Source organism: Lucilia sericata, unplaced genomic scaffold (assembly GCF_015586225.1).
Source record: "Lucilia sericata isolate MDLA Ls3-8-SP2 unplaced genomic scaffold, ASM1558622v1 Contig001424F_arrow, whole genome shotgun sequence".
Lineage (NCBI taxonomy): Eukaryota > Metazoa > Arthropoda > Insecta > Diptera > Calliphoridae > Lucilia > Lucilia sericata.
This window is the reverse complement of record NW_023995357.1, coordinates 9,664-27,560: the sequence shown is the minus strand read 5'-3', so window position 1 is coordinate 27,560 and position 17,897 is coordinate 9,664. Positions and strand designations below refer to the sequence as shown.

Here is a 17,897-nt window from a genome sequence, read left to right as displayed (position 1 = left end):
ATGTAGGGTGATATTTTATGCTTTTTCTTCTTTTTTGCCTTTCATCTTCACCAAACTATTCAAAATCATTCATACAAATGAAAAATCATTTCATAGTTTCAAATGTCATTGTTGAGATAAACGAACATTGAAAATCATTGCAAAACTACTACAGGATCTACGCATACTTGCATTCTGTTGTCTATTCCTGTTGTATTGTCTTTCAACGTTTCTTTGAATGTTACAACAATTCCTGTCGATTTACTACCAAAACTACTACTACACACTACTACTCGATGTAGTAATTCTAAGCCCCCCGATACAAAACTCAAGGTGAATGTATTGTTTGTAAATATATATCCAAAAGGATGTTAGTATTTACGTGCCGTTTCACATATCTATCAACATTTACACATACATATAAGCAAGGATATATGCTTTAGACTTCGATAACATTGCCATGACATTTACCTTGTCTTCGTTTTTCAAGACAGCAGTCAGGTGTTTTTAAAGTGCAACACAGCAGCAGTTTGAGTATCAGTATCATCCTCATCATCATCTTAGGTTTTCATCTTAAGTAGTTTTACTCCTAAGCATTTGTGTTGTAAGAATTTTCAGTTGTTTGTGATTTTATATAATAGATGTGTGTGTTCTTATTTATAGATAGTTTAAATAACAAAATGCATTTTGCTGGAAATTCTTCAATGTTTTAGTATGCATAAACTAACTATAAATTTTGTAGGTTTGTGCATTTGTTAGTAAATCAATGGGGAGTTATCTGGGGAGTTGTGGGAGTGTTTGGTTGTAAGTAATTTTACAATCAAAGGTTATAAATTATACGATATGAATACTGTTGGGGGATTATGATTATTAAAAAGTATGTTTGTTAAACAATTTTGAAAAGATATGTTAGGAACTTTTTTTTAAAGAATTTTCTTGGATGTAAAAAGTTTTTTGTTTAAGAGAATATCATTATTTTTGCAGTTCTAGTTCCACCTGATTCATATACCTTTGTATAGTCAATTTTCAGTTCAGTTACTACAGGCCATTTCCAGCTTCAATTGTAATTCTATACACACTCCAATTTCACCACTACTTGTGGATACATATGCAGTACAAATAGAGCTACAGTACTTGTTCCACATATGGTCCAATTTGAGCTACAATTATTGATCATTATAAAATCATATTACGGATTCTTATACTAATCAATTAAGCTTTCATTATGCCCAATTTGAATTTTGGATTCATGTGAATTCAATTTTTATCCACTCCAATTTAAGCTACAATTAATCTATCTATCTATCTGTTTATCTATCTATCTATCTATCTATCTATCTATCTATCTATCTATCTATCTATCTATCTATCTATATATCTATCTATCTATCTATCTATCTATCTATCTATCTATCTATCTATCTATCTATCTATCTATCTATCTATCTATCTATCTATCTATCTATCTATCTATCTATCTATCTATCTATCTATCTATCTATCTATCTATCTATCTATCTATCTATCTATCTATCTATCTATCTATCTATCTATCTATCTATCTATCTATCTATCTATCTATCTATCTATCTATCTATCTATCTATCTATCTATCTATCTATCTATCTATCTATCTATCTATCTATCTATCTATCTATCTATTCTATCTATCTATCTATCTATCTATCTATCTATCTATCTATCTATCTATCTATCTATCTATCTATCTATCTATCTATCTATCTATCTATCTATCTATCTATCTATCTATCTATCTATCTATCTATCTATCTATCTATCTATCTATCTATCTATCTATCTATCTATCTATCTATCTATCTATCTATCTATCTATCTATCTATCTATCTATCTATCTATCTATCTATCTATCTATCTATCTATATATCATCTATCTATCTATCTATCTATCTATCTATCTATCTATCTATCTATCTATCTATCTATCTATCTATCTATCTATCTATCTATCTATCTATCTATCTATCTATCTATCTATCTATCTATCTATCTATCTATCTATCTATCTATCTATCTATCTATCTATCTATCTATCTATCTATCTATCTATCTATCTATCTATCTATCTATCTATCTATCTATCTATCTATCTATCTATCTATCTATCTATCTATCTATCTATCTATCTATCTATCTATCTATCTATCTATCTATCTATCTATCTATCTATCTATCTATCTATCTATCTATCTATCTATCTATCTATCTATCTATCTATCTATCTATCTATCTATCTATCTATCTATCTATCTATCTATCTATCTATCTATCTATCTATCTATCTATCTATCTATCTATCTATCTATCTATCTATCTATCTATCTGTCTATCCGTCTATCTATCTATCTATCTATCTATCTATCTATCTATCTATCTATCTATCTATCTATCTATCTATCTATCTATCTATCTATCTATCTATCTATCTATCTATCTATCTATCTATCTATCTATCTATCTATCTATCTATCTATCTATCTATCTATCTATCTATCTATCTATCTATTTAAGAACCTATATAAATAATAATTTCAGTTCATTCCTACTTAATATTTAAATCAAATAAATATAATCCTTTCAACCGTTTCAAATATTTAAATAGAAATAAATTTTACTCTTGCAAATGCATACACAAAATAACATGGAAAATATAAAACTCTACATTTAGGCTTCAATGAATAATTTAAATCGAAATCTAAACCAGGGTAAAATATTAATTTCATATGCATAAAGTATTAAATTAAAATATTTGCAAAACATATTAAAAAATATATACATTTAGGTCAACAAAAGTAACAAATATAAATGAAAGTTATTTATAGCAAATTTAAAAAGCTGCAACAAAAGCTAAAAATTATAAATTAAAATTTAAAAGGAATAAGAAAGATTTAAAATTATAAAAAAATCGAAAAATTTGCTAAAAATATGAAATATTGTTAACTAAATATTTTTTACTTTATACACTTTATAAAAACCTCAAATGTATTTTTATATTTATGTTTTTTTTATTTTAAAAATTTTATTCACACAACTGACTAAACATAACCGCTAGCTAACCCGAAAAACCAAAGCATATCGTTGAGGTGGCATAAATTTAAAAGCATAACGTTAGGCATAAACCAATAAATAAAAGATTTATGAATTTATTAAAATTTAATGCATAAAAGCATTAAATTGTATTAGTAAGCTGATTTTTTTTTAATTGTTATAAAAAAATTGTTTAAATTTTAACAAAATTTACCATATTTATTTAAAAACAACAATTGTTGCTAACCAAAAACCATTGCATTGTTTTGATTGTTTGCTTAATAGTATGAAAAAAATCCCTGAAAGTTTTAGTTTTTTTTTAACATTTGTTTTTAATTAAAATTTATACACACATTACTTACTACATTACTCAAGGTACACAAATCTAGTTATCTCTTACAGTCATTAACACACACTTAAAGTGCAGCTACTTGTAAGAGTAGTATGTTGTTGTAAAATTGAGTTCATAGAAGAAAACTTCATGTTTTTTCTTTAGAAAATTTTGTCAAGTTAAATTTATTTCTTATTTTTAGGTTATTTAAAAATAGAAAAGAAAATGTTTTAAAAAAATAAGTTTAGGTCAGCCAGTACTTCGAAGTAAAGGAATTATAAGGGACAATGTTAGTAGTTTGATTTTAATTATCTGGACTATCGAAAGACTAGACTATAGGCTGTGCTATAGACAGACTGTAATCTGGATTGTAGACAGACTATAGTCTGGACTATAGACAGACTATAGTCTGGACTATAGACAGAATATAGGCTAAAATATAGACAGATCATAGTCTGGACTATAGACAGACTATAGTCTGGACTATAGACTGGACTATAGACAGACTATAGTCTGGACTATAGACTGGACTATAGACAGACTATAGTCTGGACTATAGACAGACTATAGTCTGGACTATAGACAGACTATAGTCTGGACTATAGACAGACTATAGTCTGGACTATAGACAGACTATAGTCTGGACTATAGACAGACTATAGTCTGGACTATAGACAGACTATAGTCTGCATTATAGACAGACTATAGAAAGACTATATTCTGCACTATAGACATTATAGAGAGACTATAGTCTGCACTATTTGACAGACTATAGCCTGTACTATAGACAGACCATAGTTTGCGCTATAGACAGACTATAGTCTGCGCTATAGACGAACTATAGTCTGCATTATAGGCAGACTAAAGTATGCACTGTAGACATAGTGTAGTCGGCACTATACACACACTATAGTCGGCACTATAGACAGACTAAAGTCTGCGCTATAGACAGACTATAGTCTGCACTATAAAGAGACTATAGTCTGCACTATTTGACAGACTATGGCCTGTATTATAGACAGACTATCATAGCACTATAGACAGATTATAGTCGGTACTATAGCGCTATAGAATGAAGATAGTCTACAATATAGACAGATCATAGTCTTCACTATAGACAGACTATAGTCTGCACTATAGGCAGATTATAGTCTGCACTATAATCAGACTATAGTCTGCATTATAGACAGACTAAAGTATGCACTATAAACACACTATTGTCAGCACTATAGACAGACTATAGTCTGCACTATAGACACACTATAGTCGTCACTATAGACATACTATAGTCTGCACTATAGACAGACTAAAGTCTGGACTATAAGACTGCATTATAGACAGACTATAGACTGCATTATAGACAGACCATAGTCTGCACTATAGACAGACTATAGTCTGCACTATAGAAATACTATATTCTGCACTATAGACATTATAGAGAGACTATAGTCTGCACTATTTGACAGACTATAGCCTGTACTATAGACAGACTATAGTCTGCGCTATAGACAGACTATTGTTTGCCATATAGACAGACTATAGTCTGCATTATAGACAGACTAAAGTATGCACTATAGACACACTATAGTCGGCACTATAGACAGACTATAGTCTGGACTATAGACAGACTATGGTCTGCATTATAGACAGACTAAAGTATGCACTATAGACACACTATAGTCGGCACTATAGACAGACTAAAGTATGCACTATAGACACACTATAGTCGGCACTATAGATAGACTATAGTCTGCACTATAGACAGACTATAGTCTGGACTATAAACACACAATAGTCTGCACTATAGATAGACTATAGTCTGCACTATAGACAGACTATAGTCTGCACTATAGACAGACTAAAGTCTCGACTATAGGCAGAATATAGCCTAAAATATAGACAGACTATAGTCTGGACTATAGACACACTATATTCTGCACTATAGACAGACAATAGTCTGCACCATAGACAGACTATAGTCTGCACTATAGACAGACTATAGTCTGCACTATAGACAGACTATAGTCTGCACTATAGACACACTATAGTCGGCACTATAGACAGACTATAGTCTGCACTATAGACAGATTATAAACAGGCAATAGTCTGCACTATAGATAGACTATAGTCTACACTACAGACAGACTATAGTCTGCATAGACTATAGTCTGCATTATAGACAGACTATAGTCTCTACTATATACAGACTATAGCCTCCACTATAGACATACTATAGACTTCACTATAGACAGACTATAGTCTTCACTATAGGCAGACTATAATCATCAGACTAGACAGACTAGTCTCCAATATAGACAGGCTATATATAGTCAGGCTATATATAGTCAGGCTATATATAGTCTGTACAATAGATAGAATTTAGTTTGGATTGTAGATAGATTGTGTTCCTAACTGAGGTTTAATCATAGTTTCAAATTTAGTTCCAGTTTAGCTTTAATTTGCTTTGCTCTAATTATAGTCCGAGTTTAGCTTTAATCACAGTTCTCACTCCCTCTCTTAAGAAAAGTTAAAAAACTATTGATGTTCTTAAGTTCTTTTAATCTCTTTTTGTAAAATAAAACCTTTATCGATTCATTTCAAAATTTACATATTACTCAAACGTTTCCGCCCCCCCTACACTACCAAAACAAATAAAAGTTTTACCTAGAAACTATGCAAAACTTAGTTTATTTCTTTTGTATAATTTCGCAGCAAATTACTCAGTTGTGTTTCCCCTTGCATTTTCGTTAACACTAACTAATGCACAACATCGACATAAAGTAGACCAGAAAAGTGGCTTTAATTTTAACCCCATTGTTTGGCCAAAAAGTCAAAATTGTTTGAAATACGTACAGGTTGAAACACAAGAGAGAAGGAAAAACGAAGCAAACAACTTTGCACTTTTATGCTTAATTAATTCAAAGTAATTGTATATTTTTTTTCTAGTTTCCCCCCTAGAGCCAAAGAAACGAAAAAAAAGTATCAGCATGAGAAAATATTTTTTACCTTCCAGATAAACAATTAGCAAAGTGAAAATTGTAACAAATTCCAAAGAAGAAGGGTTTAAATTGCAATAACAAAAACCTATTTAAATTGTTGTTTATTAAAGTCATTTGACTTAACACTGATGTTGGTAATAGATAAATTGCATTAAAAACTTATAGTTTTTGTTTTTGGGTGGGTAAATTAAGAAATATAAAACTTACTCTTAAAAGTATGCTTTAGTTTTTTTTGTCAGCCAGCCAGCTTGACTGGCTTAAGGACACAATCTAATAATTTTTGTGTATATTTTGGTTTCTCATGCCATTTAATTTCATTCTATTTTCCATAAGTTTTTCAACACTTTGTAGATTAATTTGTCAAAGTTTATAGCCTAGCTTAAGGCGTACAAGAATACTTAATATTTGTTTAATACTGTTTACAGTAAACTAAAGTTTATGTTCTAACAAATATGTCTGACAAACAAGTTTTTCTGTCATTTCCTTTGAAAAAAACTTAGACTTAAAAGTTTGTTTTTCAAAAATATGCTACATTTTAACTACATTTAATACTCCCTTAGGTATGCTTTAAATATTTATTACCCCTTTTCTGTTAAACAACTAAAATTATATACAAAAATTTCTATTGCAAATTTATTCCATAATCCCATATGTATAGTTTTACCACTTCTACCAAATGTATGCTGCTATTTTAGCTAAAAACACCAATCCTTAAATTATGCATTTTATTTACACAATATTTTTTTTTTGTTTGTTTGTGTGACCCAGTTGTGAATTTCTAGTGGTGTTCTCCTTCTCATCTTCTCCTTTTATTTTGTGGCTAATGTGATTTTAAAATACTGGCAATTATAATGGCACACTAACTTTATAGCTTGGCATTTGCAACAAAATAAAAAGACCCTAAAAGTATGCTTTAATTAGCCTATTTCAGTTGAGTACTGCTAAAATAGAAAAAGTTAATTAAAAGCAGCTTAATTTCTAACTATTACTCGTTAAGAGTGTTTTATATGTTTTAAGCTTAAGTAATAGAGCGCATAATTATTACGTACTAATTAAGGTTTATCATTTTTGTAACATTTCAAAATTGTTCATTAATTTTAAGTATTATATTTGTTTGTGTAACGCTTAAAAGTAGGCAACATTATGGGAATATTAGCATATATTGCGAGCATTTTAATTGTAAAGGTTTTCTCATAATCTGGGCTATAGATAAACTATCGTGTGGACTATAGATAGACTAGAGTCTGGCTTATAGATAGAATAAAGTCAGACAGACTATAGTCTGGACTATACATAGACTATAGTCTGGATTATAGATAGACTATAGTCTGGACTATAGATAGACTATAGTCTGGACTATAGATAGACTATAGTCTGGACTATAGATAGACTATAGTCTGGACTATAGATAGAATATAGTCTGGACTATACATAGACTATAGATAGACTATAGTCTGGACTATAGATAGACTATAGTCTGGACTATAGATAGACTATAGTCTGGACTATAGATAGACTATAGTCTGGACTATAGATAGACTATAGTCTGGACTATAGATAGACTATAGTCTGGACTATAGATAGACTATAGTCTGGACTATAGATAGACTATAGTCTGGACTATAGATAGACTATAGTCTGGACTATAGATAGACTATAGTCTGGACTATAGATAGACTATAGTCTGGACTATAGATAGACTATAGTCTGGACTATAGATAGACTATAGTCTGGACTATAGGTAGACTATAGTCTGGACTATAGATAGACTATAGTCTGGACTATAGATAGACTATAGTCTGGACTATAGATATACTATAGTCTGGACTATAGATAGACTATAGTCTGGACTATAGATAGACTATAGTCTGGACTATAGATAGACTATAGTCTGGACTATAGATAGACTATAGTCTGGACTATAGATAGACTATAGTCTGGACTATAGATAGACTATAGTCTGGACTATAGATAGATTATAGTCTGGACTATAGATAGATTATAGTCTGGACTATAGATAGACTATAGTCTGGACTTTAGATAGACTATAGTCTGGACTATAGATAGACTGTAGTCTGGATTACAGATAGACTAAAGTCTGGACTATAGATAGACTGTAGTCTGGATTACAAATAGACTATAGTCCGTACTATAGATAGACTATAGTCTGGACTATAGATAGACTATAGTCTGGACTATAGATAGAATATAGTCTGGACTATGGATAGAATATAGTCTGGACTATAGATAGACTATAACCTAGATTATAGATAGACTATAGTCTGGATTATAGATATACTATAGTCTGGGCTATAGATAGAATATAATATACAGTGGTGGCCATGAGGTTAGCACATTTGGTATCTGTTAAATATAAAATCAAATATTTCCTATAGTTCTTAACTTTTTTAACAAATTCTTTTTTATGCGTAACACATGTCCTTCGAGGATCACGACACATTACATTTTGTTCCACTACTTTGTTGCATGTAGATTTTTTTCTTTCCAAAGTACATCTACCCCCAAAAAAATCTGGACATAAGTTTAGCACAAAATTAAAAAATCATTAAAATATTAAAAATAAAACAAAACAACCGGTTATATTTATCTTATTGCACTTAAGATTTTATATTTTGTGGAATAGTTGCAGATTTTGATAATATCATTCCTCCTCCTGGACATAATCTTCACCAGAACCCTCTAGAAATTTCAGCCCATAAATTGGCAAAATTCTTGGTGATTTCTGCTTTTATTTGTTGGTCCATATTATGTTATATGTTCTCTATTGAATTGGAATCGAGAAAATATACTGGGCACTGCAAACATGACAATCCCGGTCGCTTCCAAGCAGCTCATCTCAGCACTTTTAGCATATTTACGGTCGATGTCGACCAAAAAACGCCATCTTTGTCCTCCGATTTTTTTAATAAAGTATTTAAGATCCTATTTTGATAGTCATACGGATCCACTTCTGCATCCAACATCAATATAGGACCAACAGCATGCCAAGAAAATGCAATGAATACCATGAAATTTCCCCCCATTGTGATATATGATTTCTCTGGAACACTTTAGCTTTATCTGCATGATTGGAGGATACTAGTTGAAGATTAATAGGATCAAATTTGATGGAAAAATGTAATTATGCTGTACTCCAAACATGCAGCAACAACCAAAGTGTACATTTAAAACCATAAAACACAATGGGTGAAATATGACGAATTCGGAGGCGTTTTCCGGGCTAGTGGAGGTTCTATACGCAAGGTGGACGCACAAATGGATCAGTATGACTATCAAAATAGACTCTTAAATATTTTAGTAAAAAAATGAGTGGACAAAAGTTCAGTTAAATGGCGTTTTTTGGTCGACAATGACCCAAAATATGTTAAAAGTACAGAGAGGAGCTTCTTGGAAGCGAGCGAGATTGACATGTTTGCAGCCCCCAGAATAATTTCTAGAACCCAATCCAATAGGGAACATATTAAACGAAATGGTGCAACAAATAAAACACAAATTCCTAAGAATTTTGCCTATTTATGGGCTGAAAGTTAAAATTTATGTCATGAAATTTCTAGTGGGTTCTGGTGAAGATTATGTCCAGGAGAAGAAATGATATTATCAAAATGTGCAACTATTCTACAAAATATAAAATTTTAAGTGAAATTACATAAAATTATCCAGTTTCTTTGCTTTATTTTTAATTTTTTAATGATTTTTTTATTTTGTGCTAAACTTATGTCCAGATTTTTTTTGGGGTAGATGTACTTTGGAAAGAAAGAAATCTATCTGCAACAAAGTAGTGGAACAAAATGTAATGTGTCGTGATCCTCGAAGGACATGTGTTACGCATAAAAAAGAATTTGTTAAAAAAGTTAAGAACTATAGGAAATATTTGATTTTATATTTAACAGATACCAAATGTGCTAACCTCATGGCCACCACTGTAGATAGACTATAGTCCGTACTATAGATAGACTATAGTATTTACTATATATATTGTAGTCTGGACTATAGGACTACTATCAAAGCTAATAAGGCTACTAGGACTTCATTAAGATTTACGATTGAAACTGAGCTAAGCTTATAGACTATATTCTATGAACGATAATACCTTTCATAGATCGCTGTTTAAGGTTTGTGACTAATAGCTTAAATGCTGGGTTAGATGTATTTGATGTAATATACATTCGACTTTCAAACTAACCTATAACTATACATGGAGTGTGTTTAAAGTTAGGACTAAAGCTTAGTTGATATTATAATTAAAGCAACGATTAAAGCTAAACTAGAGCTACATTTAGAGCTTTAATGTTAACTTAATTAGCGTTTACTTAATTATAGCATATTTAGGATTATATTTTGAACTATGATTAAAGCTAAAGTAGACATGGATTACATTTGAAACTGGAGTAGTATTCTACTTAGAGTTACGCTTAAAGCTAAACTTGGAGTTAAGCTTAAAGCTAAACCTAGGTCTACATTTCAAGATAGGAATAAAGCTAAACTAGGACTTTATTTTAAGCTTATATTAAAAGCAAAGCCAAGATAGGACTTTATGTAGAGCTAAGAAAAATCAGTTAATCAGTTTTTAAAGCTAAAATAGACCTGTAATTAGATCTACAAATAAAAGCTTATGCTTGGACCTACTTTTAACCTAAACAGAATTGTTATGTATAAAGTGGGATTAGAGCTAAACTAAGGGTATAATAAAAGCTAAACTAGGACTGTATTTTAATCACCTATTACCGGTGATCTAGGTCTATATGTGGAGCTACGATTAAAGCTAAATTGTGGATAAAGTAGGGCAAAGTATGAATCTAAGATTAATGCTAAACTAAGGCTTTATTTATATTCCAAACTTAATCTTTATTTAAAGCAACAAAAGCAAAACTCAGGCTGCAATTGGAGCTTAATTAAGGTTACAGTTAGGGCTACTTTTAAATCAAAACTAATATTTCGAGCTTCGTTCAAAGATAATCTTAGACCATACTTTAAGGTAATTTTAAGACTAAACCAAGACCATGTGAAGCTATATTTAAAGCTGTGATTAATGCTATTGCAAATCCATATTTTGGGCTACGATTAAATCAAAATAGGACTTTATTTTGAAAGCTAAGCTCAAAAATACAAAGTGTTACGATTAAAGCTTTGAGCAAGCTTAACTGCTAATACATTTATAACAACGGTTAAAACTAATGTGAGATAATTGTTGAGCTGTGATTTATACTAATGTAAAACCATATTTTAAGCTACAATTGAAAGAAAATAGCGACTTATTTAGAACTGTTATTGAAGCCAAGCTTTAAGCTACAGTTAAAACTAAGCTTAGACTATATTTCAAACTTAATAAAAACAATGATTGAAGCTAATTTATATTAAAAACTGACTATATTTAAGGAAACAATTAAAGTTTAACTTGTAAATATAAAAAGCTTAGAATAAAGCTTCAAACTATCCTAACGATTGAAGCTAATGTGAGACTATATTTTGAGTTGTGTTTAATACTGATACAAGTCTTTACCTTGAACTACAATTGAACCTAAAAAGAGCTTTATTTAGAGCTGTAAATGAATCAAAATTTAAGCTTTATTTTCTAAATGTAAAGATCGAACTATATTTAATGAAACAATTAAAGCTTAACTTGAAAATACAAAGTACAACGATTAAAACTAAACTAAAAACGTATTTAAAGCTCTGAGTTAAGCTTTACTATTACTACATCCAGAGCCACTATTAAAGCTTATGTGGAGCTATAACTCAAACTGCATTTCGAGCTAATGTGGGACCCTGAGTAAAGCTTCATTTAAATCTTATATAAGACGTTAGTTTGAGCTAAGACTAATGCTAATGTAGTGCACTAAGTAGAGCTTAGACCGACACTAATAGATCCAAATAAGCTTTAGGTTATTTAAAGAAAACGTGAAACTAGAAATCTTTCTTTTAAAACTATGTTTGCCAGAACTAAATTCATCAGTTTAATTCCTTAAAATTTTTAATAATTTCTTTACTTGTAACTATACAACCAATTTATTTCTTTAATCTTTTTTCAAATTTTGTTTTATTGTAATGCTTGATTTCATATCAATTTTATATGATTTTTTCGGTTCCTTCTTTTTTTTGGGGGTAACCATATCATAATTACAATTTTACCCACAAACAAGTAGAGAAAACGAAACGTGTATCCTTATATGTTTCCAACTCATTGAACTTGTACATATTGTGTTATGGAGCAGGGACGATCAAAATGATGTTGCTGCTGCTGTCCCAGGATGATAAAACAGTTATTATTTTTTAAAATTTTTTTTTCGTTTCAACTTTTAATATTTTACCATTATAGAACATTTATTACCTTTTTGGGTTACACCAATATAGCAATTATTAAATTGTACGAATAAAAAATGTATATTACTGCAAGATAAGGAATATGTATGGTACAGGATAAGGGACTTTAGCATTATATTTCTAGGGGTAGTGGTTGGAGTACAAGTTTAAGTCTTTATGGGGCTTCGCAGAAATAATTAACCACAGTCACAATGTTACTCATAGAGTTACTGACAGTACAGACAGGTTTATGGAGATATTGGGTTGTCTGCGTTATAGCGATAAAGTTGCTTGCTTAAACTGTTAGTTTAACCACCCACTATATTGACTGGCTCTTGCATTTCCGGCAAATTTTTGTTTGTATTTGTATAGGGACACCATTTTTTTACTTTTTCCCTTTCTCTGTGTGTTTGCACAACCAAGTGGCAGATATGTATATGGTTGCAACTAAAAAACACTTAGTTGCCCAGACAAAATGAATTATATCCTTTAACATTCAACTTTAGCCTGGAGTCTGTCTGTCTGTCCGTCCATCCATCCATGCCTTCGTCCGTCTGTTTAAACATACAAACGAGAAATTTATTTGAAGTGCAACTTCACTTCATGTCAGTTGTATTCAACCAAACAACATCAGGGGCATATCAAATAGATATTTTACAAATTTCCCTCTGTCTTTTTTGCGTTTCCCCCAAATAGAGTTGGTAGAGTAGCATGTCCTTCTAAGCTAAACTCCTACACATTTAGAGTTTCTTTCTTGTTTTGGAATTTAGCAGTTTTAGTTTAAAATTGTATATATAACTCAAGCTTTCTAGGGAGTAATAAATCTTTGTGGTGGCATAAATGAAATAAATAAACCCTTATAACCTTAAACCAAAAGAAACATAAAAAAGTACTTTTTTCTCTAAAAATTTAGCAAAACAACTAAAAAAAAACAACAATCTGATGTTCATTACTGTTAAAAGATAAGAATAGAATTTGTTTTTAAGGGGGACGGGGGGGGGGGATGTATGGGTGATTGAATAGAAAGTTTTGGTTTTCTTTTTAACTCCTACAATATATTGTTGTTTGGTTGTATTAGTACATGAAAAAGTACTTTTTCGTTTACGTCAACTTTTAGCATTTTCAACATGTTTAACAATCAAGTTACATGTCATGTTCGTTGCATCCATCGTTTTTTTTGGAAATTTACATACAAAGTCAAAAGCAACAATTCTTATATAAACGGTACAAAGGACAATAGAAAGAAAAATTAGACATAGATAAGCACAAAAAAAAAAAAGTACCAAGAAAAATGCAAAAAAAAAAAAAAGAAAAAGAGCAAAAAAGTTTCAAAACATTGCACAAAAGTTATTTAAAAACCTTTTTTAAACTAAATCATAATTTTGACTTAAGTGCCCCAAAAAAAGTGCCCAGTGTCCCATAAAAAGTACCATCTAAAAAACTTTTAACTTTAAGAAAATCTTTTATTTTAATCTTAAAATAAAGTTAAGCTCTTAAATTTAAATTTAGTAGCTAAATCAATGTACTAACAAATAAAGACAGGGAATTCCCCTAAAAGTACCAAAAAGTACTTTTCAAAGAAATGCCAAAAAACCTAATTGATGATAAAAAAAATCCCTTATAAAAGTGTCAAAACTAGTAACTATCTGATATGAAATCAATAACTTTGGAAACTTATTCGAAAAAGTACCAAATAGCTTTAGAAAAAGTACTAAAATGCATTTTTAGGAAACATAAAGTAAAGCTTTAGAAAAGTACTTCTTTATAATATGTTAAAAAAGTACTTTTTTATAAAATAAAAAAAGTGATATAAGCACCTTTAGAAAAAGTACGGAGAAGGTACTATTTAAGGCAAAAAGTGTTAAAAGTATGATTTTAGGAAAAGTATCAAAAAAGTACTTTTGTAGAAAAAGGTTAAAAAAACACGTTTTGAAGATTAGTATCAGAAAAGTTAATTTTTAGTAAAATTGTGAAAAAAAAAATACTTTTAGAAAAAGTACCCTAAAAGTACTATTTTTCAGTACATTTACAAAAAGTGTTATAAAGTCATTTAAGGAAAATGTTGGAAAGTACTTTTTTGAGACTTTTTTTTCATAAAAGCACCTTTTTTATGAAAATTTTTGAAGAAAATAATATTTACAAAAAGTGTTCAAAAAAGTACTTTAACGAAAATTTTAAAAAGTACTTTTTTTTTGGAAAATATTGAAAAACTACTTTTGGAAGAGAAGTTCTAAAGTAGCACTAGAAAAGTATAACAAAAGTACTTTTCAAGAAAGCACATTTTTCAGCAAAGTACATTTACAAAAAAAATTTTTAAAAATCCCTTAAGAAAAGTACTTTTTCGCAAAGTACTCTGCAATAGTATGTTAACTTAAAAAGGCTCAAACATGATTCTTACTGTTAATCAATGCCGACAGATAGTGAAAATTTGATTATGTATGATTTTAGGAAATGTATCAAGAAAGTACTTTTGTAGAAAAAGGTTAAAAAACACGTATTGAAGATTAGTATTAAAAATTAGTATCAGAAACGTTGATTTTTAGTAAAATAGTGAAAAAAAAAAATACTTTTAGAAAAAGTACCCTAAAAGTACTATTTTTCAGTACATTTACAAAAAGCGTTATAAAGTCATTTAAGGAAAATGTTGGAAAGTACTTTTTTGAGACTTTTTTTTCATAAAAGCACCTTTTTTATGAAAATTTTTGAAGAAAATAATATTTACAAAAAGTGTTCAAAAAAGTACTTTAACAAAAATTTTAAAAAGTACTTTTTTGGGGAAAATATTGAAAAACTACTTTTGGAAGAGAACTTGTAAAGTAGCACTAGAAAAGTATAACAAAAGTACTTTTCAAGAAAGCACATTTTTCAGAAAAGTACATTTACAAAAAAAATTTTAAAATCCCTTAAGAAAAGTACTTTTTTGCAAAGTACTCTGTAATAGTATGTTAACTTAAAAAGGCTCAAACATGATTCTTACTTTAAACAGGGTAATAAAATCCCTCTTTTTTCTTATAAAAAGTACCAAACTTTCAAGATTCTGTTCTCAACAGTTTATTTTAAATAAAAGAAAAAGTTATTTTTCAAAATTTTTTCAAAATACAAATTTAAAAAGTAACAAATTAAACGAGCCTAAAAAAGTCTAATCCAATTGTTAATATAGTCTAATATTTCTGGGTCTCAAGATTTTTTTATAAAATTATTCACTTACCAATTGCCATTGCTGTCTCTTGAGCATCTCCAGTCACCATTTTCACTCGCACACCGCTCTGCATTAACAGCTCTATAGATTCCCTAACCAAAGGTCTTGGCGGATCTGTTATGCCCACCAAACCGCAATATATAAGATCTTGTAAATTTTTTCCCTTAGCCAAAGCTAAAACTCTTAAACCTTTACGTCCTATTTCATAAGCTTCGGCCAAAAATTCCGCTTCATTTTGTTTAGTCAAAGGCATAGTTTGAGTGCCAAATTGATATTTGGTACACTGAGGCAAAAGATAATCTAGAGCGCCTTTAGCAAAATAGATTTCTTCTTTATTGTTATTGTACTTGTGTATACATTTAACGGCCATCATTTTCTGATCGGATGAGAAGGGATATTCCTGTATACGTACATAGTTTTCAGCGGTAGCATACATGCCATTTTTCATGGCAGCTGCAATGAGAGCACCTTCGGTAGGTTGTCCCAATAAGGTGCCATTTTGTATATAGGCATTATTGCAAACAGCGCCAATTTCCAAGAGATTAGTTATATTAGCTTTAGCCATTTCTATGTTATTGCAATTGCGTATATGTATTTCACCCTGATCATTATAGCCCGCTCCAGTTACATCTGCCATATAGGCATCGGAGGTTATGATCACTGTCACCGTCATTTCGTTTTTGGTCAATGTTCCTGTCTTATCCGAGCAGATAACATTAACACAACCCAAAGTTTCCACTGTGGGTAGTTTTTTAACAATAGCATTGCGTTTAGCCATGCGCATAACCCCCAAGGCTAAGGTAACTGTCACCACTATGGGTAATCCCTCAGGTATGGCTGCCACTGCTAGGGAAACGGAAATATTAAACATTTCCGTTAAGGGTTTGCCCTGCAACCAACCCAATAGCATTATAACACCAATAATAAGAAAAGAGTAGAAACTTAATTGAGCTCCCAAAATATCCATAGACTTTTGTAAAGGTGTCTTGGGTGCCTCTTCGGCTTGCATCATTTTGAAGACTTCACCAAACTCGCTTCTTTCACCGGTACTCACCACAATACCTTTGCCATTGCCGCAACGCACTAAAGTACCCATAAACGCTATATTTTTCATATTCGTATGATCTTTATTCCCTGTATTATTCAATAACAAATCCGTACATTTTCTAGCCGGTTCAGTTTCACCCGTAAAACTGGACTCATCTATAGACAAGTCAATGGCATCGAAGAGCCTTACATCGGCCGGCACTCGATCGCCCACATTCAGATACACCACATCTCCCGGCACCAGTTCACGTGCCAGAAATGTTTCCAGCCTACCCTCTCTCAAACAATGACACTCGGGTGGTACTAATTTCTTTAATTCCTCTAAACTCTTCTCTGATCTATACTCTTGTATAAAAGCTACTGTTACCACAATTATAATGGCGATTGTTATGCTCACAGCATCATCGAACTGTTTCATAAATACCGAAACGGCCGCTGAACCCAATAGTAATAAAATGAGAGGATTTTTAAATTGTTCGGCATATTTCTTCCAGGTAGGTTCTTCTTCGATAACATTGAGTTCATTGTGACCAATAATTTTAGCGCGATATTTAGCTTCGGTCCATTTGAGTCCGGAGCGTACATCGACTTGTAAGCGACCAGCCACCTCAGAGGCACTAAATGTTGAGGATTCTGCTGTGGTTAATAACATTTCAGGGGTTATGGTGGAACCCGTCTGGAAAGAGAGTAATGAAAAAAAATCAGTTAACATATGTAGTTAAGAAAATAATTATTAAAATAGTTAAATTATATAAAGCCGAATTAAAAGCACCAACTCTTCTAAAATATCTTAAGATCAAAAAAATCTACAAATGGATCAGACTTTCTTATGATTGAACGCCGTCTTCAGCCAAAGTACAGCTAGAAAAAAACGAAAAAACACAGATAGATAGATAGATAGATAGATAGATAGATAGATAGATAGATAGATAGATAGATAGATAGATAGATAGA

General features: G+C 30.7%; 1 protein-coding gene across 1 annotated transcript in view; it reads right to left on the bottom strand.

Annotated features, from left to right (window-relative positions):
* LOC119611344 (calcium-transporting ATPase type 2C member 1-like) overlaps positions 1–17,620 on the bottom strand; it is a 46,451-nt gene extending 28,831 nt beyond the window's left edge. Inside the window, exon 1 of the mRNA XM_037966891.1 lies at positions 15,906–17,620. Within this exon, the coding sequence (XP_037822819.1) occupies positions 15,906–17,595 (1,690 nt within the window). The 5' untranslated portion in view covers positions 17,596–17,620. The remainder of the gene's footprint in view (positions 1–15,905) is intronic.
* Positions 17,621–17,897: the final 277 nt, after the last annotated feature.